The following is a 24,455-nucleotide window of genomic DNA, read 5'->3' as shown; positions in this document are numbered from 1 at the left end:
TTAAACTTGCCTGAAGAACTTAGCGCTATACCTAATGTGTTCCGCATCTGTAATCTGAAGAAGTGTTTCGCTGACGAATCACTGATTATACCGCATACAGATATGCACATAGATGAGAGTATGAAGTTCGTGGAAAAAAAAACCTTTGTCGATTGAGGATCGACAGGTAAAGAAGCTTCGAAGGAAGCATGCACCTATTGTCAAGGTCAAATGGGATGCCCGTAGAGGTCCCGAATATACGTGAGAAGTGGAATCCACGATGAAAGAGAAATACCCTCATTTGTTTCAGTAAATCTCGAGGTCGATATTTCTTTTAAGGGGGTGAGGATGTAACACCTCGAAAAATTTCGTCCAATAATGTCTTGACACGTGTCATAAGGTTCCGGTATGTGAAAACATACTTTAGAGGGACTAAAATTGATAAACGGTGAAAATTATGGAACGTAAGGGTCCAAAGTGTCAACAATGGATAAATAGACTCTATGATAACCCTACATAATGTTCATAACCTTAAACGGATGGTTCATGGATCATACGACGCGGAAATTGCACAAAAGTGAGGAATTACAAACTATAGGGGCCAAAAGTGTCAACATGTTGAATTTATACCTCTGAGTGAACTTTTGGCAGACCCGAAGCATTGTAATGCTAAAATATACTCACTAGAATATGTGGTAAAAATTTAATGAAGTTTCGATAACGTATGAGAAAGTTATGGCCAAAACCGTACTTGAGGGGTTAAAAGCGTCAACGTCGAATTTCATGGCTTTTCGGTTGAGCGCAAAGTTATCCGAGGACATTACCATGTTGGTAAATGTCCCAAGGTTCTTAGAAACCAAGTTTGGGGGTTTACGAGTCAAAATAAGTAGCCAAAGCATCGCGTGCAAGAACAGGGACCAAAGCTGCCAAGTTTGAAACTGTTTGGACCTGCAGAACCCCAGGCGGCCCGCCTGGGATATCTTAAGCGGGCCGCGTGACCCTATCAGATGCTGAATTTCGCGAATTTTTGCATTCTGGTCCAATTTGTGAGTTGAAAACAGCTTGCAACACCTCCCTTTTGCTCCAATGTATGGCCATGCATGCCTAGGACACCTGTGATGCTCTTGTAGCTCCTGAATTCACTTTATAATCAGATCAAAGCCACATTTTGAGGACTTGTGTAATCACCAAGAACACTACCAAACTTCAAGAACTTCACAAGGCTTCTCCAGGGATAATCTGATCGACAAGGCCACTTCCTAGTGTTAACTAAGCTTCATTAGGACCTTTGTAAGCCTTTATATCATTCTATAATTCGTTCTAGCTTTGATTATCATCAAAAGTCAAACCGTTGTTCATGTAGTTTGACTTTTCGATTAAACGAGTTTGGCTCTGTCATTTCTCAAATTGAAACCACTTATGAATTGGTATTTATGTGGGAAACAAACCCTCAAAAGGGTATTCTCTGATTCCCACTCTAAGCATGCTAATTGTCGAGTCAAAGATGTTCTTAAAAAGTCAACAGAAATCGTTTTTGCGAAATATAGCATAAATGGTAATGTAGATGACATGCAATCAGTTTGATCATCAAAAATAACTTATAATGAATATAAGAATGTGTTTTACCATAATCAACTCGACAATCTTTAGATAAACTCGGATCGGAATCGAAAGTCTCATAAAACGACTTTTTCGTTGACTCTCGATTCGGATCCATGCATGCATGTTTGAGATCTGTATTAGAGTTTATTTTTGACCATTTTCATTTAAGTTAACTCTCTGGAATTTTTACATCTTGAGTCTATGCTTAACCGATTCATATGCATGTTTCCGATTTATGCTTAAAGTTGACTATTTTGCCCTTTTTGATATAAAACGTGATTTTTGGAAAAGTGAAAGAGTAGAAATCTTTATTTCTGATTTATAAACTTGCACCGAAAATTTGAGATTTTGAGACCAGTTGGAGGTCCAGATTTTGAGTTATGGCCGATATCGTAAAACTATATCCTTATGTTAAATAAACGGCGCGTTTAGTGTATAACCTATTTCAGGCCACGTTTTGATATAAAACTCTTTACCCACTGATGTTATATAATATTTTGGGATTTTTGAAGATTTTTATTTAATTTTTGGCTGATCGTTTCATAGATCGCTAAGTCGATTCGGTTAATGCCGGTGTTGACCGTTTAAGCCATAAAATGAGTTTTATAAGTCTTTTTGACCCCAAACCTTTTTCTACTAATTTTATTTGTTAAATAAATTATTTTGAGCATTCTGGAAATATAAAAATCTCAGCGTTCTTTTAAAAACCCGGAAACGGCTCTAAATCACATTTTTAGCGTTTTTAACGCATAGTAAGCGTTATACTCATATTAAACATATAAGACTTATATCTACTGATGTATTTAGCATACTTTCATATAATAATAGTAAGTATAAGACTTTGAACTCAGATTTCCAGTTTTGACATTTTTGGCCCTTGTGAAATTACTAAAATACCCCTACGGTGCATAGTTTGAATTTAAATGATAAGTTTTTATACGGGTCATACCCTACTGTTATAATATGTCAAATTAAACATATTTACTGTATAAATCAGACCCGTAACCCAGATTTCCAATTTAACTCTTTTATAATCTTTTAAATGACCGAAATGCCCTTATGAGGCATAAATTGAGTTTAAATTTATTCGGGGCATAATAGAACATAACTTGCTGATATTATATCATATCTAAAAGCATATTATCTCAGGGAACTTGCATATGACTCTTTTGCCTACCCGTAACGCTCTTTTAGCGCTCGGTTCGGTTTATGTAACTAGTTGCATATATTGACCGAAGCGGGTCAAACATTATCATTTTTGTCTCAAAATCCAGAATGTATTTTGTATACCCATATTATACAAGTATTCAAACTTGTCAGGTCTAAATCACGTTCTATCCGGTCTTCGCTTAATCGTGCGCTTGAACTGTATATTTCTTAAAACTAACCGGTCTAAGCTTAGGCTTAATTAAAGACCCGTTAGTATTCTAATTGGTTATTTATACCATCGTTCCAGACTAGAGCCTTCCGGTAAATTGTACCTACGCTTACTTAAGTGAATACGGCTGAGTTATTAAAATTCTTGCTATTTAAGACAGGAGCTAGCTCAGGTAAATACTCTTAACTTATTTTCCCTATTACGGGCTTGGGATACGGTAATATAAATACCGCATGGTCAGGTATGGGATTCGAAGACCAATGTGTCGGGAAATCCAAATAACCTGTTTTAATTCGTATTGCTTGACTGAAACATTGGGGGTTAATGCGACCGTGTCCTGGATATCCTTGACTCATTAATTGCAATGGCCACGACCTAAGCACGGGGTGTAGGCATACACCTGACAGATGCTTTATGCTTATTATTTGATTATACCCAATATGGGATTCCCAATAGGGGAATAGTGGTGTGTCGGTTAATCTTGAACCGGTATAGGACCGGGCCCCGTATGTAGAGCAAGTTATGTAAAACTGATAACATGAGATATAGTTTGTCCCAAGTATAAAAGATTAATTTTGCCTTGTGCATTTTAATCAAGTGTCAAAATAGTTTTGTGCCTTGTGCGCCTAAACCAATTTTCATAAACTCCTTTCAAATGAGTCAGTTGAGTGTATTTACCAGTGAAAACTGACGTATTTTCCAAAGTCTAAGTGACAGGTACAAGTACGTAATAGGCTGGAAGCTGCTCAGGGCGTTAATAAGGAATCTTGCAAGTTCTAGGCGCCTAAAGTCTGTTGAACAATATTTAAGTTTTAAGATCCGCCTGTGGATCCTCTACTTTCCGTTGTAATACTTGATATTACTTTATATTCGGATTGTAATATATTTATCTTTTGCTTCCGCTGTGCATTTATAAATTGTGTTGTTTGACTATGATGTTATCAACTACGTCACGATACTCCCCACCGGGCCCACCGGTGACACGTGGAAATTGGGGGTGTGACATGGTCGGGGGTTAAGGGAACGGTTTGGTAAGAGTCTTGTCGTTGTTCAGCGTTTAGAGATCCTGCTAGGGACCTGGGTCAAATTTAGTAGGACCTCCTTCAATACCCAAAGGTATTGGATGGCGGGGGTCCAAACTCTTTGATCCCCTCATAAGTTAAACTACTATTAAAACTTTAATCCAGCTACTTAGGACTGTATCCATGCTGACTTAGACTACTTAGTTGAGGGTAATGTCGCCTTCAAAAGAGGGGCCTACCACATTATGCATTAATAACTTAATTAATTGTCTTTCAATAATCCGACCCTTTAGGATTGTATCCTTGCTGACTCAAACTACTGGGTTGAGGGTAACGTCGCCTTCAAAAGAGGGGCCTACTACAATAACTAAGATAATTTCTTAACAAGTGCAAAAGTGCAAAAATAATCAAAGGTTACACTAACACACGAGTCGGATCCAAGTGATTCATCTTGTCTATCTGTTTTTATTTTTATTTTATTTTCAGCATTTTAGTTAGTTTTATTTTCTTAGTTTAAAATCTTTTTCTAACATTTTTGATTTGATTAGACGTTGAGGATGAACCGGTACTAAAAGCTCTTGTGTCCTTGGACGACCTCGGTATCTTACCAACACTATACTACATCCACGACGGGTGCACTTGCCCATATGTGTGTTTAATGTTAGTAAATATCGTGTTTTATAAATTTAAAACTTGGCTAAAAAGTGTAAAAGGGCTTAAAATATATACCTAATATATACACACTGACACGCATTAAGTTTTTGGCGCCGTTGTCGGGTACACAAGGATTTTAAGAAAGTTAGGAATCAACGGCCTAATCATTTTTTTTATTTTTTTTTTATTTTTTAGGATTTTCTTAATTTTTCAGCTTCTGCAGAACCAGCACGGGCCGTGCCCAGCATTGGTACTGGCAGTTTTATCAAACACCCACTACCACCACCGTCTTACTTCCAACACCGAAAACCCACCAACACCAAAACACCCACCCGCTCTGAAACCCACCATCACCATCTCTATTCAACAGTATCATCACAAGACTAACTTTTAAATTGAATTCAACAACATCATCCCTAAATCTCTATTCAACAGCATCCGAAACAGTTTGCGGTATTGTTTGGTGTTTTGATTTGGGTGTTAGGGTTTACTGTTTTTATATGGTTGTTTTTTCTTTTGGTGAACTGTTCATTTGGGTGGTTTAAGGGGTTTATAGTAGCTACTTTGATGATATAAAGATTGATTGTAGTTTGTAGATATATGTGATTTGCTGGTGTTTGGATATGCATTTTGTGCTAATAAGTTTTATGGTGTTGTTTGTTCATTAGATAAAGATTGTTTATTTGGTGTTTAGTGGTGAAGGGGAGATAGTGGAGGTGGGTGTTCAGTGATGGAGAAAGGGAGATGGTGGTGGTGGATGTTCGGTGGTGGAGGAGAGGTGGTGGTGGTGCTGGGTGTTCAATGGTGGTGGTGCTTGTAGTGGTGGGTGATGGTAGTGGTTTAAGGTAGAAGAAGATATATTGTTTTATTTTTTCCTTACTAAGTAAGGGTATTATAGTCATTTCATAAGACTTAACTGAGAAACTTAGCATAGTTTAAAGATAAGGATCATAAGAGTGCAAAAATTACAACCACCCGAACCAACTCTGTAATTATTAAAGGTGGTGTTTGGGATTCCTTATTTTGGCCCTCCTTTTGACTTATTAACTTTTATAAGTTAGTTTGATAGTGTTTGGAAAACCCATAAGTCCTTTTACAATAACTTCTCAATATGAAAAAGGACTTTTGGAGAAATATTACCATAAAACCCTTGTTGCCGCCTCCAACATCAATCTGCCAGCAAATTTTTAACTTCTCAATCTGCCAACGACATTCTCGAGGGTTTTTCTGTTGGATTCAAACATCAATTTGCGACCGTTTTCAACCGCATCCGCATATCAATCTCCGTTCGTTGTTTGCGTCGTCGATTTCTCCTAAAATCTTCAGGTTTTGTTACTTACTCTTGTTTAATCCTAAATTTTCCTACTTCGTTTCTGTTTTGCTTAACTGGATTAATTTTTGTTCAAACAAATGTTGAAGAAGAGACAGAGACACTTGATTTCTATGAAAATAATGCTTTGAATTTGAAGCACAAGGTGGAGAAGATTGGGATAAACTTTGATTCCTATACTCCAGGACAATACACTTGTAAATCAGAGGGTATTAATGATTTATGCATACATTTGATAATTTGATGGTTGGTTTTTGAAATGCAATGTTGATCATTGGGTTAACTCGCGGCAAGTGATTACGAAGCCTGAAATGTGGAAGTGTGTTACGAAACTTTGTTATTGTGATAATTAAATAAGCTAAACCAAACACGTTTTAAAGGATGTTTTTTTTGGTCATTTTACATGAATAAGTTAAACCAAACACCTTTTAAAAAAACTACTTATTGACTTATTGACTCATAAGCTAACCCAAACACTTTTTTACAAACTCTTTTTTTAAAAGTCATAAGTTAATAAGTTCTTCAGACAAAAAGTCCTTTTCAACTTAAATAAGCTAAGACTATCCACATCAAGGATGTTTGTAGGTGATTCTTGGCCTATGTGGAGGGCATTTGTGAGAGGGATGGATTAGTGGGTGTTGTAGAAGATGACATGGAGGGTGTTCATTCTTAAGGATTCTTGAGGAAGAATGGGGAATGGTGGGTCTTTTTTTTTATATTTAGTTTAAAGTTAATAAAATAATTATAATAAGGTTGTTTGTGGGGAGGATATATATGTTATTGTTGTGGGTAAAAAGTGTTTGTGGGAAAAATAAGAGAAAAGCTGATGTGGCATGCTGATTAGGCTGTTTGTAGAAAGGATAACCTTTCACTGATACGGATAGTCTAACTCAAACACCCTTTAGGACCAAATCTGCAATATTTGCAAAGCCATTTAACTCATTTATTTATTTATTTTTAGTTTTGACGAAGGCGTGGTTAAAATTGGGGGCGGGAAGCAAAGGAGGAAAAGCTTGTCACATACGATTCAGACCTTCGTCTTCTCCAACGAAAATGGCACGAAACAAGGTCAACTTCAACTCCTCTCCTAACTTTCTTTCTGTTTGTATAATGTCTGCAATATATATCCCCTTTCTACAATCGGTTATTGCTAGCTTCTTTCATATCAACTTTCTTAGGTTTCGATCAAAATATATACATCCCAACTACACCTAGTAGTATAACTCATTTCCTTACCTATTAGTTTAGTTGTTGTTTAGGGCAGTATTATGTGTTTGCTTGTTGTTAGTCTAGTCTAGTGGCAGCAGCAGCAGCAATCAACTGAATTTGTTTATACTTCCACCCTTTTTAGGTTTTCATAATTCTAGTTTATGCTAAAGTATTTGAAGCTGCCTGTTGCACAACATATTTTTGTATTAAATTACTAATTGAATGTTGCTAGGGCAAAGAATGGATACTTATGTTGCCAAACCTTTGTGTCGAGTTCATCGATGTCCGAGTGACAGCTTAGTGTGTTTCATATTTGTATGTGAAGTTCAGTAACTGTTTGTTTAGGGCAAAAAAAAATTAGAATTAGGGGTGTTTGGATGTGCTCTTTTGCAGTTTTGAAGTTGTAATAATCCGATAATCTAACATGCGATTTGCTAAAAAGGTAAGTTTGTTTTACCATTTGGTAATCAGTTTTGGTGTTACTGGCATTAAAATAATTATTTCACGCTTAAATCGTCAGTTAATCATAACCAGATTGTTTAATAGTTAGTCACAAAACGCACATCCAAACATCCGTAACCGTAAGATATAGAAAATAATAAAACCATATTTTGAGATAAGATATGATTGAAATTACGCACAAGTACTTTTTTTATAAACTAAGAAATAGAATACGAAGGGGTGAAATAAGAGAATCGGGAAAAAGAATCTTGGGCCCACATAATTGTGACACGTCGCACAACCAGTTAGTTATTTGGTGCAAAACGTGTATGACCGGACACGCTAACCGGCCCACACCAGACCGCCCCAGGCCCAATGTGCGACTGGTTGCGCCCAAAACAACCAGTTAGTTATTTATTAGGTATAGATTTGTGAGTTTCGGTTTAGTCTCTCCCATCAAATGGTTCTATTATGCTCTCCAATTTAATGACTTTATACTTTTATTGTTTGATGTCAGACCGTCTTACAGGCACCTGACATCATGAAAAAAAAACATTATTGGGGACCCAATGTAGTTCACTAGAGTAAAATTTTAAGAAATGCTAATGATTTTATTTCAAGTAAAATTTAATTGTGTTAATTACCTTTTTTCAACAAAAATGTAATTCAGAAAGGACGTTAGTTTGCTTATACTTTTAACCGTTTTTTGGAACAAATACAGGAAGGATTGGTTTTATTGATTGATGTCAGTCCATCAATGCACAGTGTCTTGCCGGAGATTCAGAAAGTTTGCTCTTTGCTGATACAGAAGAAGGTACATTTATTATTATTTTTTTAATAATTTTTAATTTTCTTGTTCTGATTTGTGTTATTTATGTTAGAAGAGTTGAGCCTACAAGTTTTTCTTCAGTTAACTTGTTTTAATCGTTTAATTTGTATCTTTTCAGCTGGTTTACAGCAAGTACGATGAAGTAGGAGTTGTTGTATTTGGAACCAAAGGTAATATCAGTTAATATTCTCATAATTAATGTTCTCACCAATCATGTCTGCTACATGAAGAGTGACCGAAAGGGTGTCTGTTATATTGATTTTTTTTCTTAGCGTTATCTAAGGTGCTTTTTATATATATACAGATACCAAAAATGATTTGACAGCAGAAGTAGGTGGATATGAACACGTAACAGTTTTGCAGCCGATCAAAGTTGTGGATGGAGATCTTGTTGATGTGGTACAACAACTTCCTCGAGGAACTGTTCCTGGAGATTGTATCCTGTGTGTGTGTGTGTGCGAAAACCCCCCGAGTTGTGAGAACTTAGAAATCTCCGACTTCCTGTGCGAGTTTTGCCATTATTTTTTGCACACTCGTAGATGAAAATGTTACAAACACAACTGTAAAAAAAACAAAAAAATCGAAGCGGTGTTTTCAGCCTTTTTACAGCAGTGTACAAAGCTGCTGACATTAGCATTTACACCCAATGTGAGGGCTTTTTTTTTTTTTTTTTTTTTTACGGTGGTGTAAATCAACAAAAACATTTTTTTTGAAAAAGTTGATTTTTTTTAAGTTTTTTTTTTTTTTTTTTTTTTTTGGAAAAAGCCTTCGTTTTTCCAAGTTCTCTAAGTTCTCACAACTCATAGGAGTTTTCATTTTACTCTAACCCTAAATATATACATATATTGTGTGTGTGTTACTTTATTACGTGATAATGTGATATCCGGTCCCTACTATTAACGTCTACATTGCCATTATTGGTTTGTACCTTGACTTAAACAATAGTTATGGATGCAATTGTTGTGGGGATGGATTTGCTAATCAAGAAGTTTCAAGAAACAATCAAGGGTAAAAAACGTATCTGTCTCGTTACTAATGCAATGTACCCCATCAAAGATCCATACGAAGGTACAAAAGAAGATCAAGTCCTTACCCTCGCCGAGCAGATGGCGGTACACGGCATGAAAATTGACTGTATCATTTATAGAGGAAACCAGAAACGGGACCCACATGAGAATAACGTCATCGAGAAAAACGACATGCTGCTGAGTATATTTTCAAAGAAAACAAAAGCAAAAGCTGTGCATGTTGAAAGTTCAACTTCATTGTTGGGTGCATTAAGGACCCGTAATGTAACTCCTGTAACCATATACAGGGGTGATCTTGAAATAAGCTCGGCATTTAAGATAAAGGTGATTGATTCTATTTACTATAAAGTAGTTTGAATAAATATTAGAGTAAAATGCCAATTTCGTCCCTGAGGTTTGGCTAGTTTTGCGACTTTCGTCCAAAGGTTTGTTCGCATCAGAATCCAAAAGGTTTGAAATCTTGCCATTTTCATCCAGCTCATTAACTCCATCCATTTATCTCCGTTTAGACAGGGGTATATTCGTGTCTCCCCTACTAATTCCAATCAAACCCTGTTTTTTTGGCTTTGATTTTGAAGTACATAACGTGAAAAAGACTGAAATTCCCTTTAACTTAACAAAAAAGACGAAAATACCCCTGACTTAATGGGGAAAAAATGGATGGAGTTAACGAGCCGGGTGAAAATGGCAATATCCAAAACCTTTTGGATACAGATGCGAAAAAACAAACCTATGGACGATAGTCGCAAAACTGGCCAAACCTCAAGGACGAATGGCATTTTACTCTGAACAATCTTTTGTTATTGTTTTTCTTCTTACTCTTGCTAATGATTAGGTTTGGGTCTACAAGAAAACATCTGAAGAGAGATTCCCGACTCTTAAAAAGTATTCTGATAACGCACCTTCAACTGATAAATTTGCCACTCATGAAATTAAATTAGATTACGAGTACAAAATTGTTCAAGATCCTAGTAAAGTTGTGCCTCCAGAACAAAGGATAAAGGGATATAGATATGGACCGCAAGTGATTCCTATCTCGTCTGCAGAACTTGATGCCGTGAAATTCAGACCGGAAAAAAGCGTGAAACTTTTAGGGTTCACAAATGCTTCAAATATTATGCGGTATGTTTTACTGACTGAATGTAATAGCTACAAACATATAGAGGTTGCAAAATGTGCGGGTCGGGCAGGTTAGGTAAAGAGTCAAACTGGGTTGACTTGAAATACTTTTTATCTGATTTTTTTATATTAATAACAAGTGTCGAATATGATCACAAGCATTATGTTTTCTCAACAATAATCTAATTATTTTAATAAAACGGTTTAGGGGTTTTATGCGTTAAAAATACACCTGTGGTGAGTTTCGACATGTGTCTCTGTTTTGATAATTTCTTTGATTTTTACGTATTTGACCCATTAGAGATAAACACATATCCGAATCGACCCATTTGTAAGAAAATGGGTTGAAATTGCCACTTCATGTGTACATAATGTAAGTTGACTTTTGACTTCTTTATTCAAAGACACTACTACATGAAAGACGTCAACATCTTTATCGCTGATCCGGGCAACAAAAAGGCGATTCTTGCGGTTTCTGCATTAGTAAGAGCGATGAAGGAAATGAACAAAGTTGCTATTTTGCGGTGTGTTTGGAGACAAGGACAATCAAATGTTGTTATAGGAGTCTTAACTCCAAACGTATCTGACAATAATAATATCGTGAGTCATTGGTTTCACTTTTAGTGTTTGACTTGTGTCTTTGACCATTAATCAATTGTCGTTTTTGACATTGCTGTTAAATGGCAGGCAGATTCGTTCTACTTCAATGTACTTCCTTTTGCTGAAGATGTTCGAGAGTTTCAGTTTCCATCTTTTAGCAGCCTTCCGGCATCACTGCAGCCGAGTGCAGAACAGCAAGAAGCTGCTGATAAGTTGGTTATGATGCTGGATCTAGCGCCAGCTGGCACGGAGGAATCTTTAAGGCCTGAATTCACCCCAAACCCTGTTTTGGAGGTATCTGGTTGTTAGTTATTTCTCTAGTTTTGCAAAATTGAAAAGCAAACGGTTTTTGCTGCTCGAGGTAACAGGATAGGCGGGTTACGACGTTACGTTACGGGTCAAGATTAATTTAGTTGAAAATGGTCATTTTTGTACAAACTAGTGGGTGCGGGTTCGAAATGTAGATAAAAATAAGCAAATCGTGAGAGTTAAAGTTGTTTGATGTTTTAGTTAAGGGGCTAAACATGTCATTATTAAAGTTGAGGGGATAAAGTTGTTTATTATTAAAGTTGAGGGACTAAAGTTGTTCATTATTAAAGTTGAGGGGGGGGGGGTAAAGTTGTTTATTATTAAAGTTGAGGGGATAAAGTTGTTTAAGTTAAGGGACTAAACATGTCATTAAAATTGAGGGGCTAAGCATGTCATTATTAAAGTTGAGGAGCTAAAGTTGTTTATTATTAAAGTTGAGAGGCTAAAGTTGTTTGATGTAATTAGGGGGCCAAACATGTCATTATTAAAGTTGAGAGGCTAAAGTTGTTTATTATTAAAGTTAAAGGCTAAATTATTTTAGTTAACGGGCTAAACATGTCGTTACCAAAGTTGAGGGGCTAAAGTTGGTTGATGTGACAAAATAGCATATTTATGGTACATATAATATAACTTGCTGTTTGGCTGACCTTTCACTGATATTTATTCAGCGATTTTACCATCATCTTGAACTGAAATCAAAGCATCCAGATACAGCTGTACCGCCACTCGATGAATCTCTCAAAAGAATAACAGAACCTGATCCTGAAGTAATATCTAAAACGAAGCTCGTGATTGATGATTTTCGAAGACATTTTGAACTAAAAGAGAATCCTAAGGTCAAATAAATGGGACCCACAGTTATACCTTTACTTCTTTTAGAAATATGATGATACAATATAACATTTAGAATTTCACTTTCAGTTGAAGAAATCGACCAGGCGGTTATTGAAGGACAAAAGTTCCGGATCGTATGAAAACCAGTCAACTGATTTAATAGCCTCTACATCTGAAGTCAAAGTCGAGACATTGGGAGATTTGACTACAGTATCGGATTTTGAAGCTATGATATCTCGCAGAGATAGCCCGGAATGGGTTAGTAAAGCGATATTCGCTATGAAAAATAAAATATTTGATCTGGTGGAGAATTCCTTTGAAGGGGATAATTATCCAAAGGCTTTAGAGTGTTTAATTGCTCTTAGAAAGGCTTGTGTCATTGAACAAGTAAGCATTCTTTTTTAGCACACATAACTTTTGACAGCTGACCAAGATTTGAATTGAAGTAAAAGACAATGTTACCCTTTACTTGTGTTAATAATTTGTGACAGTTGACCGAAGTTTGACTTTTGTGTATCTTGTATAGGAACCGAAGCAATTCAACAACTTTCTGAGCCATGTTTGTAGATTCTGTCAGGAGACAAACCTGTCAAGTTTCTGTGAGTTTCTTGCCTCGAAAGATGTCACGTTTATCACCAAAACAGAGGCCGAAGACAGGTAATAATCGTGTTTGTTTAATTGTCTCGTTTGTCTAGGGGTGTAAACGAGCTGAGCCAAGCTCGAACTCGGCTTGTTAAGCTTAACAGAGCTTGAGCGTGTCTCGTTTAGCTTAACAAAGCTCGAGTTCGGCTTGTTTATTATTTATTAATAATTTAATCATCTTATATGTGTGTGTTTAATTAACATTATGTATAATTTAGTTGTTTTTATTCTAGTTAAATGTAGATTTATTTTTATTGTGTACTATCATATGTTATATTTTTATATATAAATGTTATAATAAATAAACATTGTTATTTTTATATAAATAAAAGGCTTGCTAGTCCAGCCGAGCTAGCTCGATATATGAAGCTCGAGATTGGGGTTGTTTATTAAACGGGCTTATTTTTAGGCTCAAGCTCGTTGAAACTCGGCTCGGTTTGAGCTTTTAGTGAGCTGGTCTCAAGTAGACCACCCCTAGTTGTTAAAATCTTCCTGAATCCATTTTCATTCTGCATTCTGGTTGTTATTCTTGGAGTAATAATATTAAATGCTTTACTTATATGGCGTGTGTTGTGTTGATTTGATCAGTGAAATTGAGGAAAAAGATGCTAGAAGCTTGTTTGTGAAAGCAGAGCCAAGTTCATAAGTAGGGTGTAACGAGGTTTGTGATCTTGAAGATGCACACACTTTGGCAATGGAATTAAGTAGCAAATGTTCATGAAAATTTGTGTGTTTTGTAATTATAATGGATGTTAAAACCGTAAGCGTGTTTAATATTTGAATCTGACTTGAAAAACCCGAAATTCAAATCTTTTTTAAATTCGAATTCGGTTTCCAAATTTTCAAAACTACCACTATAACTAATGTATTCAAAATTTTCTATCCTCCAGTCCACACGTACTTCTGTTATTAAGTATATCTTTAAAATATACTGTTAAAAAAATATATTATTGTTATCTAACAGTAACCAATATCATGTTATCTTATCTTCTAATTCTAAAATTACAAGCGATGTTTTGCTTAGTCGAGTTTTCAATTAATGTTTTTAATGTATATAACTTGAATGAAGTTATTTTAGTTTAGCATGATTTGTAATTACAAATTTGAGTCCCAAACTCTCTAAAAACTGAAAACTAGGACCAAAAGGTTTTACCTATGCCAGTGAGTGAGCAGATTGATCTGTTAGCTATACAATAGGCGGTTTCGGTCCAAAACCGAGAAATTTATATATATATATAACTATCTTAAAAGGAAAAGTCGGTGCATTTTCTTTAAATGACCCCTCCTTTATCTTGACTTCTACACAAATGATCTTCGTCTACATTGTACAATGTGTCTGCTATTTTCTTTTGTGAGCGAGCATACACGTGGTTTTCCTTTACACATGTCTCTTTTTAATGTCATCTCTTTCTATCATCTTTATCAAGGTAACAGGGTCACACTCTTTTATTTCTCACTTTAAAACAACAGAATATCTTCTTTCTATCTCTAAACATCAAAGGCTTTCTGTATTCTTTCCACTTTGAATTTTCTAAAGAGGGTAATGGAGAGAGGGAGAGAGATAAACAGAGAAAGGGGGTTTTGATCTGCCGTTGCCGGCGGCGGCAGACCTACAATGGGCGATGCCCTTATGTTATTTTTTGTTTCTTGCTTTGAACCTTTTTGTTTGACTCGATGTTAGTGACAATCCGACTGTGAGTCTGGATCTAGGTGATAAAAGGTTATGATGATGAGGTATTGAGGTTGACCTCATCTGAGCCTCCATAGCCGCAATCTGCGTGTGTTGATGATGATGATGATGATAGGTTTTGTGTTTAAGGATTTCTGGGAATTTTATACATGGGTTTAAAACCCCCTTAAATCTGCTAAGAAAGAAAGAAGGTTGGACTTTGACCATAGGAAAAGCTACCCCAATGTTCTTCCCGTGTTCCCAACCAGTTGTAGAGGTTCATTTTAATTTTATGTATGTATCCTTTATCTTTTGTTACGCATCACTACACTCTTGGATTTAGTTTGCTTCTTATGTCTTGCAAACACACACAAACAGACACGCTTGCAAACCAAAGAGTTTTGTTTTGTGTTTATGTACCGAAATTGACTTGATGGAGTGGGTTAAATATACAGCATTTGTTTTTTCATATTGCTATAATGGTAGTAATTCAGCTCACTATATAATATAATTAAATAGTGCATATTTACACTCTTACTCCAATTTGGACATTTAACGTTGTCTACTTTTCCTTGGCTGGGATAACTCGATGTAGATAAGCCTACATTCATCTCAAAGGTGGTGTAACTTAAAAATATTTGGGTGTTGACTGTTGAAGGTTGGTAAAATTATTTTCAGAAATTTATATGGTAAAACATAGAATAAGAAAGACTTTGTCCTTTGTCCTTTAGTTCTTAGTTGAATCAGTTGGTTTTGAACAAGAAAAAGATTGTTTTGATTTCGATTTGTATTTAGAAATGTGAATATGCTTGAAGCCATAAAAGGGATTAGACTTGAATACTAGAATTTAGATTTAACAAAACACGTTGGAAAGGTGTACTTTGGCCTTTGGGTTTGTCTATCTGATATACAAAATATGGCCTCCCCTAAATCTTACATTTTGTTGGAACATAATCAACTTCCCGATAACTTTAATATGTTAATAATTGATATAATTTAAAAGATGACTAAAATTGACTATACAAATAAATACATTCATATTTTACTCAAGTCAATACCGTAACGAGATATGAATCAAGCTTCCGTTGCGTAAGCTTATGTTGCTTAACTTAGTTTGCCCTGTAAGCTTACGTTGCTTAATTTGGTTTGCCCCGCCGCAACGCGCGGGGTACTAAATACTAGTCTGCATTAAATCCAAACTGACCCGAGGGGACTGCTTAACTGTAAGTAGCAAAAAAAGCCCATTTGATATTTTTTTTTACCTTCAACGGTTGAGTATCATTGGTAGGCTTTGTAAAAGAAACGTGGCTAAGAAGGACAATATTATAAGAAACTGCAAGAGACTTTGCGGAAAGAGATTGAGATGTGTTTTTGGGGCTCTTAAAAAACGATGACATTCTATTAAAAATCCTTGTCGTATGTGGGATAAAGAAAAAATTAGAATGGTGATGTATGCTTGTATCATATTGCATAATATGATTATAGAAGACGAGGAAATAAAATATGTCAAAACTATATTCCGGAAGATGTCATTGTAGGGACGCAAGCAACAATAGATGAGAGAATCTTAAACGGTCAACTATTACGTTCCTCGGAATTTCATAACATGTTAAAGATTAAAAAAATAATAATAATTGAGTAATGATTGGTAAGAGGGGATTGTGAGACTCCATCCACTACACACCCATGTTAATTTAACCCCCTTAACCTACCACATTTCCTTTTTTTTTTTTGCCATTTGTCGTATAACCCCCTCTAAAGGGGGTTACAGGGGGCTTGAATTTTTGACACGACCCGAAAATCTGACACGAACCTAACACGTAATTCGTGAGTTTAGGTTTTGTCTAAACGAGTTCGGGTCAGTTTCAGATTGAACCCGTGAACCCATTTAGGTTAACGGCTCGGGTTCGGGTCAACTCGGTCGGGTAGACGGGTTGACCGGTTTAACGCATTTTTATTGTATTATATTTTTTCTACAATATGTTTATGTCATAAATTAAACGACGTGTGTATTTTATGTCAAAATTATAACTTAAAAAGAGAAATTAACATAACATTTTATAATTTAAATTTAATTGTATTATATACATTTGTGTTTTTTAAGTAAATTTTAATTTTAATATATTAATTCCAGAAAAAAAAATTCGGGTTGAAGGGGTCATGTTCGGGTTATCCCACAAATTTTCAGGTCGTGTTCCAGTTCATATGTTTGATATGATTTCGGGTTCAGTTCGGTTTCAGATTCGTGTAAAATTTTCGGGTTCGGGTTAAACCCGATAACCCACAAACACAACCAAGGGCGGACCCAAGCCTACTCTAAGGTGGGCGGGCGCACCCCCGGGGAAAAAAAATTAGTGCTAAGTTCCGTCGAAAATTCCGTCCGCCCTCTTGGAATTTTTTGTCCGCGCCCCTTGGAATTTTTCGACCGCACCCCTTGGAATTTTTCGTCCGCACCCCTTGGAATTTTTCGACCGCACCCTTGAAATTTTTCGTCCACACCCCTTAGGTAAAAAGTGTTATCAATTTATATTTTAAATTTTTTTTAGTAAGCTCTTATTTTAAAAGAAAATACTACCTAAATTATATAACTTTTAATACCTAACTAACTAAACCCAAATACCCATACTTTTACCCACTTATAATTCCTAACTATCTAGCCCACTAAGTATTAGCCCATTAACCAAACCCAACAATATTTCAAACTATAATAAAATAATTAAAGCCCAAAACCTTTAAAATTTCTCTCCGGCTCTCTCTCTCTCTTGCGTCCCTACACTGCCAACGAACAACATCACCTAGCGACAACAGTCCAGCAGCCGGCGACCACCGTAATCAGCCACCATACCACCGTCGTTTGACACCAAATGTAACCGGAATCCGAACACGGGTAAGTTTCTTTGTTATTTTGATGATTTTGGTTGATATTATAGGAGAAAAAAGGGTAATAAAGTTGTTAAATAGGTTTGAAATTTTGTATGTTTTAACGTTTTTATGGTTGTTTAGATGATTTTTAGGGTGATTATGTTGTTTATATATTTTTAGGGTGATTACAACTTACCTTATGATTTCTAGGGCTTGAATAGTTGAAAATTAAAATTAAAATTGAAACATTATGTTATGGAGCGATGAACTTATGTTATATAGAGAAAGAATTGCTTAAGAAATTAGCTTTAGATGTTGTTTTGGATAGATTTCAAAAAATGAAAATCCGTAAGGCGTCGACGTTTTAATTATTTTTGTAATAAGGTTTGACATGTTTTTGATGATTATATAAATTTAGTTTGATGTTCATTTGTTTTACATGACCCGATCCGATACGAATCGATTTTTTTACTTATATATCTAGGGGCCTAAAATTTTTAAAAATATTTTGCACCCCAATGAAAAAATTTCTGGGTCCGCCACTGAACACAACCTGTTTAACACGGTTGTGGGGTTATGGGGGTTATGAGTTTGGATGACCTTATTTTCATCTTGGTGTCCGTATCTCCGGAATATATTTTCTGGATATCACATAAATACACAAAAAAAGAAATAAAAAATAAAAAAAATTAAAATAAATGGAAAATAAAACACATAAATTCATGTGAGATTTTTTTTCAAACAACATATAAACCCTAACATAAATTCATGTGAGATTTTTTTCAAACAACATATAAACCCTAACCAGGCCAGGGTTTAAACACCCACCCAAACAGAAACACAGGGTCTCCTTAAACCCTAGCAATCCAATCGCTAAAAATCCAATTATAATGGCTTTCTGGGGTGAGTTTTGAATCACTTTCTTGATAATTCGTAATTTCATATCGTTTATCGTATCTTATTTCAAACTCTAACCATCGATTCATTTTTACAAAACGAAAAATTAACGGTTTTAATCACGATACATTAGGAATCGAAGTGAAACCTGGAAAACCGTACACGCATTCATCCAAAAACGGTGGTAGCGGACGCCTACGAATTTCTCAGGTAAATGTTTTATATATATTTCACTTAAGCTTGTGGTATGTGTATGGTTAATGTTTATTGGATAACGAAATGATAAGTTTTTTTTGTGTAATTTAGGTGGAACAAAAATATATGATGGATATGACCAATAATTGATTCATGTTAGGTTGTTTATGGATATTGTTATTGTACATGATTCATATACTGATTTTTGTGGCAAGTAAACAGAGAGCCTAGGGTTATTTAGACTGAATTGTTTCGGTAAAGAAAGGGAAATCGTGGGGTTGTTTGTTACAAAGATCTCATGTTAATAATCATAGTTGTCGAAGATGCAAATCTTGGGCCTCAGGGCAAGGCGCTTAAAAAGAGAGGGCTTGGTGGCGAGATGTATAGTATAAGAATGCAATTTTAGGGGGTTTGGACATGTTTTAGGCTTCTTTAGGGCTAGTTTAGGGGTTTTGGCATATTGTTTCAGACTGATTTTTGGCTGGAATTTCGTCGGTACTTGGCCTGAAAAATGCGCTTGAGGGCTTGAAAGTGGGGCTTTTGAAGTGAAGTGAGAAGGCTGCGTTGGGCCTGAAAAGCGGGTCTAGCCGGGCGCACGCGCACCTGGGTGTGAGCGTTGACAACAGAGTTTGTTTTTATAAAATAATATCCATGAGTGATTGTTTAGGCTATGGATCAACTGATCAAGAGCTATTGGACTTGGGTTTGCTGTTTGCTAGAATTTGCACTGATTTGAATATTACACTTATTATCTATGTTGTCAAAAGCGCCCTAGGCGCAGAGGCGCGGCGCAACGAGGCTGAAGCGCCTGGTGGTGACCGAGGCGCAAAACTGCGTCTTTTTTGTAAAACCCTGTTCAGGCGCTCGCCTAGAGCTAGGCGCAAGCGAGGTAGAGGCGAGGTTTTATGGATGTCAGGCGATAAACAAGAAGAAGACAAACCTGAACGCTGCTAGAATCACCATCTGATAGTTTTTTCTTCACGTTTTACTCTGCATCTTTCCCTTGCGGCGCTATCTTTTCATTTTTACCGATAACCTAAGGGTTTTATTATTTATGGGCTTTCTTTTGACTTCTGTTTATATTTGTTGGGCTTTTTCTTTGCTACTGCGATTTTTGCGACCAATTAGGCTTTAAATATATCAAAACTAAGTTGTATTTATATAAACTATTATTAATAATTTTAATTTTCAAAGCATAATATATTTTAATTTTTTTCCTCTATATGCGCTTTTCTTAAAAAAACCCTCGCTTTTTTTTGCGCCTTGCGCCTAAGCTCCGGGCGAGGCCTATATATTTTCATGCAGTTGTTTGTAAAACCAAATTACCACCTTATATAAAGTAATTACTAATTACTTAATACATACAATTGCATGATTATAAAGTATGTTACATTAATGATTAAAATGGAAGTATGTTTCGTACGATAAACAAGGTGAAGGTATGTTGCATTTTGGTGGAGTTCATGATTTCCGTTGATCAAGGATGGGTTAGGAGAATTGTATTATATATGGATTAAACATATTATGACATCCTTTGGTTTGTGTTGCCATAAAATATATCTGTAGAACATAAAGGAAAACGGAGAGCTTAGTTGTGATATACATTAAATAATTATCTTAAAAATGAAAAAAAGAGGGTTGATCATGTCAAAACATGGTGGAATGTCAATTTATACATTTTGATCGTTTATTTAAGATCTTTTTTTTTGCATTTTGATTTTTTTTTTCCTGTATCTTTTAGGCAACATTGGCTGTTGGAAATGCAACACTGAAGAGTTTGGTGCAATGCAACGTAGGGGATAAACGCCCCGTTCTTTTATGTGCACTTCTGCCTAATAAGACGGAATCATTGCAATTAGATTTGGAATTTGATGAAGCTGAAGATGTAATGTTTTCTGTTATCGGTCCACGTGGCGTGTACCTCACTGGTTACTATGTTGGTCACAACCGACATTCAAATATGCAAGATGATTCGTATCCTTATCTTGTTAAATGGACTGTTTTGCTTTATTAGAAATTCTCTATGTTTTTCATACATTTACGGTTTAGTTTTTCCTTCACTATGATGACAAAGAGAATCATTTGGAGAGGATATTGCAAATTCCGATACACATGAATCAAATCGTTGTAGTGATGAGGATGAATACGAAGATAGCTTTATTAACGATGATGAACCTGAACCTCTTACACCTTCTCCTGTTTCAAGTAACAAAGGTAATCCAACTGTGTTATGCTTCAAAAAAGAAGGATTATAATCTTTGAGTAAAATGTCAATTTCGTCCCTGAGGTTTGGCTACTTATGCGACTTTCGTCCAAAGGTTTGTTTTTCCGCACCTGGATCCAAAAGGTTTGAAATCTTGCCATCTTCATCCAACTCGTTAACTCTATTCGATTTTAACGTTAAGTCAGGGGTACTCTTGTCTTTTTAGACATTTTTTTTGTGATGATTAAAGGGTTTGGGTGGGGAGAAAATCAATAGAGGTGGATCTTTATTTCTTATAATGTTTTTATTTAATAAAAAAATTCTAAAAAGACGGAAAGGCCCTTCATTTAGCGGAGGAAAATGGATGGAGTTAACGAGTTGGATGAAAATGGCATGATTTCAAACCTTTTGGATCCAGACGCGGAAAAACAAACCTTTGGACGAAAGTCGCCAAACCTCAGGGACGAGAATGACATTATACTCGTAATCTTTTGTAGACCCATTAATCATTTTCATTTTCAATAATCAGATGACGATGATGATAACGATGATGATGAGGGGGATATTACAAAGAACAGAAATGGGAATGGTCGTCTTAAAAGACTCAAAAAGAGGTATCAGTCGATAGAATCCGACGATGAAATGAGTGTACCCGAGAGTAATGATGAAGATGATCATCCAATTTCATCCAAATGCAAGAACAATAAGTCAAAAGCGTCGGGTGACCAAGTCAACAAAGAAACGCTTGCTGAGGTGGACAAGAAGACAAAAAGTAACGATGATAAGTTGAAGTCAGATGCTGAAGTAACACCAGTAAGAAAATCAAAAAGAAATAAGAAAAAGCAAGAGTCCGTTAAAGAGGAAAAGGCTACTGATGTGTTGGCTACTAAAGATGATCAAAAACCTAATGAAATGTAAGTTTTGTTAGAATAAGTTTTATTACAACTTTCATGTTTAAGTTATGGTCTTAATATAATAATATTTTATTTCAAAATTTCACAAGTTCAAACTTGATTACGCAGGGGCGAGCTGTTGACTTCTGCTGACGTGGACTCTGAAAAGAAGTCGAAAAAGAAGAAAAGAAAAGGACGTAGTGAAGTAAATGTTGACGGTACAGACAACAATCTGCTTGCAGGAAATAAACAAAATGATGATCAACATGAAGCTAATGGAAACCAGTCAGACGAGAAAAAAGTTAAAAAGAAAAGGAGAAAAGCGAGTAAAACACAAGAGATTGATGGAAACACAAACGCTGATGTTGAAAAAGAAAATACTAAACAGTCTCCAACGGAACCCGAATCATGCAACAAAAAGACATTATCTAATGGACTTGTAATTGAAGACCTTGTGACAGGCAACTCTAAAGGAAAAGTGGCTGCTGCTGGAAGAAAGGTAAATTTTTGTGAATTATTGATTTTATTTTCATTTTAACGGAATAATTCGTTATCTTTTTGCTCCAGGTTAAGGTTCAGTATGTTGTAAAATTAAAAGATAATGGACACGTCGTAAGTTCAAATGGCGATACTCCCCATAAGTTTCGGCTAGGTGAATGATCATTCTATGTCATATATATATATATAGGGTAAGGTTCATGCAAGAACCACCTTTATTGCGAGAACCAATGTGAACACAACCTAAAATAGCTAAAAAAACCTAACTCCCCCCCCCCCCCCCCCCCCCAAAGCTAAAATGCTAAAAACTAAACCCCCAAAAAACCTAAAAAAATCAAAATAAAAATCTAATTTTATTTTAATATTTTTTATGTTAAAATCGCTACTTTTAGTAGCCAAAAAAAAGTTTTTTTTTTTAATTTTTTTTTGGCTACTAAAAGTAGCGATTTTTATATAAAAATATTAAAAAAAAAATTTTTTTGTGTGTTTTTTAGCTATTTTTAGGCATTTTTGGTTGTGTTCGCATTGGTTCTCACGGTTCTCGCAATAAAGGGTGGTGCCTAACGGATCTTTGTCCTATATATATATATATCTATCTATTTCTCTGATTGTACGTATTTACGTATATGTTACGTTGATTATTCAGGTGACAAAGACGTTATAGAGGGGTTGAACGTTGGTCTAGAAGGTAATAGTCAATCACTTGTTTGACTTGATGTTTGTGCTTCTTTCTTATGAACGTATACGTGTTGAAAAAAAAAATCTTGTGGACCCGAATTAGAAAAGGGCCTATTTAAATGATAACATTTTCATATTACCTGATGTATACATACATTTTCAGGTATGCGGGTCGGTGATAAAAGAAGACTTACTATCCCGCCATCAATGAGGTATGCAACTAATTAAACTGTCATTTAAATAGCGAGCTATGTTCTTACATAGATACAATTGTTGGTGGTGCAGTTTGGGGTATAAAGGAGATGGTGAGAATGTACCCCCAAATTCATGGCTGGTGTATGATGTAGAAATGACTAGCATCCATTGATACGCCATTCTTGAAGTTGAAGAACCAATGGTTAAGGCTGTGATTCATATGGACTCGGAAAGTTTTGCTCTTTGTGTTGTTTTTGGGTCTATCATTGCAATCCCTTTTTGTTGAGAAACATCATGCCCAAAAGTTGAGGTTGGTTTGATGGGAAATTTTGTTACGGTATACGGTATTGACATATATGTATCATTGCAATCTCTTTTTGTTGAGAAACATCATGCCTCCAACTTGAGGTTGGTTTGGTGGGAAATTTTGTTACAGTATACGTTATTTCTCGACATGATGTAGAGTGCACCGCTTAATTAATTGATGTCAGAAGTGCGGGTTCAAATTCTGGCAAGTGCAAGTTTAGGTGGTATCGAGGTGTAAAAAATTGTCACTAAAAAACTTAATTGAGGTCAATATGCTTTAACACGATAGGCAATGTTGCAAGAATCGCTACTCGGTCGGTAAGGTACCTACTAGCTATTAATAGGGATTAATCGGAATTGATCGGATTGAGATTCTTTACTTTATTTTTAGTTATACACACACATTTTTACATGTTTTTTTAAAGTAGATATGTTTTAACTTCTCATTGACCTATTTTTTAAGTAATTAGTGGGAATTTTTGAGGTTTGGTAAGTAGGAATGCTTTTGACCGCCTAGCGTTTAATTGGTGAACCTCTGATTAGTGATTAATCGGCTACTGATTAGTGATTAATCGGCTATTAATTGGAGGCTAGTCAGGTTTTTTTACAACCATGACGATAGGTATAACTAGTAAATGTTTATTTTAAGTGGTTCAATAACTTATCATTAGTGTTAACTCATGTTATAAGTGGTTCGATTACTTATCATTAGTGTTAACTCATGTTAAGTGGTTAAATTACTTGTAATTAGTATTAAGACGGAACAAAATTAATGTGTAGTACAAAAAGTACAATCGTATTAATAATCTGTTTAAAACTAAACAACTTGGTGTTAAAGTATCAAATGTCAACTCTTATGTTTCATGTATGTTTTAAAAATATAATAATACGAATAAATAGTTCTAAAAGTTGATCATAGATTGTTTAAGAAAAAATAATAATACGAATAATTAGCTCTAAAAGTTGGTCATAGATTGTTCATCCGCCTGCTACGTATATTATTCAAAAAGTGTCACATATGTTAACTTGACCTTCTATAATATTCAAGAAGTTAATTTATTATATAGCTAATTAATTAATAAA

The 24,455-nt window shown here is 35.4% G+C and overlaps 2 protein-coding genes across 2 annotated transcripts; both read left to right on the top strand.

Annotated features, from left to right (window-relative positions):
* Nucleotides 1–6,767: 6,767 nt before the first annotated feature.
* Nucleotides 6,768–13,815, top strand: LOC110915909 (ATP-dependent DNA helicase 2 subunit KU80). Its single transcript, XM_022160657.2, has 12 exons — nt 6,768–7,033; nt 8,337–8,429; nt 8,563–8,614; nt 8,749–8,880; nt 9,390–9,796; nt 10,308–10,594; nt 10,996–11,191; nt 11,279–11,485; nt 12,169–12,336; nt 12,422–12,721; nt 12,861–12,991; nt 13,565–13,815. Exons 1-12 carry the CDS (start codon nt 7,019–7,021, stop codon nt 13,620–13,622), a joined length of 2,046 nt encoding a protein of 681 aa, XP_022016349.1. The 5' UTR covers nt 6,768–7,018; the 3' UTR covers nt 13,623–13,815.
* Nucleotides 13,816–18,253: 4,438 nt separating this feature from the next.
* LOC110916058 (peptidyl-prolyl cis-trans isomerase FKBP43) lies at nt 18,254–23,519 on the top strand. Its single transcript, XM_022160807.2, has 10 exons — nt 18,254–18,410; nt 18,538–18,614; nt 20,341–20,573; nt 20,674–20,813; nt 21,332–21,716; nt 21,825–22,194; nt 22,263–22,347; nt 22,840–22,881; nt 23,035–23,083; nt 23,157–23,519. Exons 1-10 carry the CDS (start codon nt 18,398–18,400, stop codon nt 23,236–23,238), a joined length of 1,476 nt encoding a protein of 491 aa, XP_022016499.1. The 5' UTR covers nt 18,254–18,397; the 3' UTR covers nt 23,239–23,519.
* The last annotated feature ends 936 nt before the right edge of the window (nt 23,520–24,455 follow it).

This window comes from Helianthus annuus, chromosome 16 (assembly GCF_002127325.2).
Source record: "Helianthus annuus cultivar XRQ/B chromosome 16, HanXRQr2.0-SUNRISE, whole genome shotgun sequence".
NCBI classification, from domain to species: Eukaryota; Viridiplantae; Streptophyta; class Magnoliopsida; order Asterales; family Asteraceae; genus Helianthus; species Helianthus annuus.
This window is presented reverse-complemented; position numbering and strand designations above follow the sequence as displayed.